A 209-nucleotide genomic window follows, 5' to 3' on the forward strand; every position below is an offset into this window, starting at 1 on the left:
CTTTTTGCGTTCTGAGAGTTCTGTTGGGCTCTCGCTCCTCGATGTGCTACAGCTGTGGTGACTCATCTTCTCCACTCCTTTGCACGTCTCCACTGTGGAACCTGAAATCAAGAATAACACTTGTACTGCATGTAACACTTCCACTACACAGTAGGAGTAACACTTATACCATACACTTAGATTACACTGATGCCAGGAGTGTATTACTG

General features: G+C 45.0%; 1 protein-coding gene across 1 annotated transcript in view; it reads right to left on the reverse strand.

The window, feature by feature from the left end:
- The window catches only part of LOC119594531 (rab-like protein 6), a gene marked incomplete at its 3' end in the record, with an annotated part of 15,208 nt that continues 14,999 nt past the window's right edge, over nt 1-209 (reverse strand). The window contains 1 exon segment of the mRNA XM_037943562.1: nt 1-101. Within this exon segment, the coding sequence (XP_037799490.1) occupies nt 1-101 (101 nt within the window).

The sequence above is a fragment of the Penaeus monodon genome, chromosome 34, assembly GCF_015228065.2.
Source record: "Penaeus monodon isolate SGIC_2016 chromosome 34, NSTDA_Pmon_1, whole genome shotgun sequence".
Taxonomy (NCBI): domain Eukaryota; kingdom Metazoa; phylum Arthropoda; class Malacostraca; order Decapoda; family Penaeidae; genus Penaeus; species Penaeus monodon.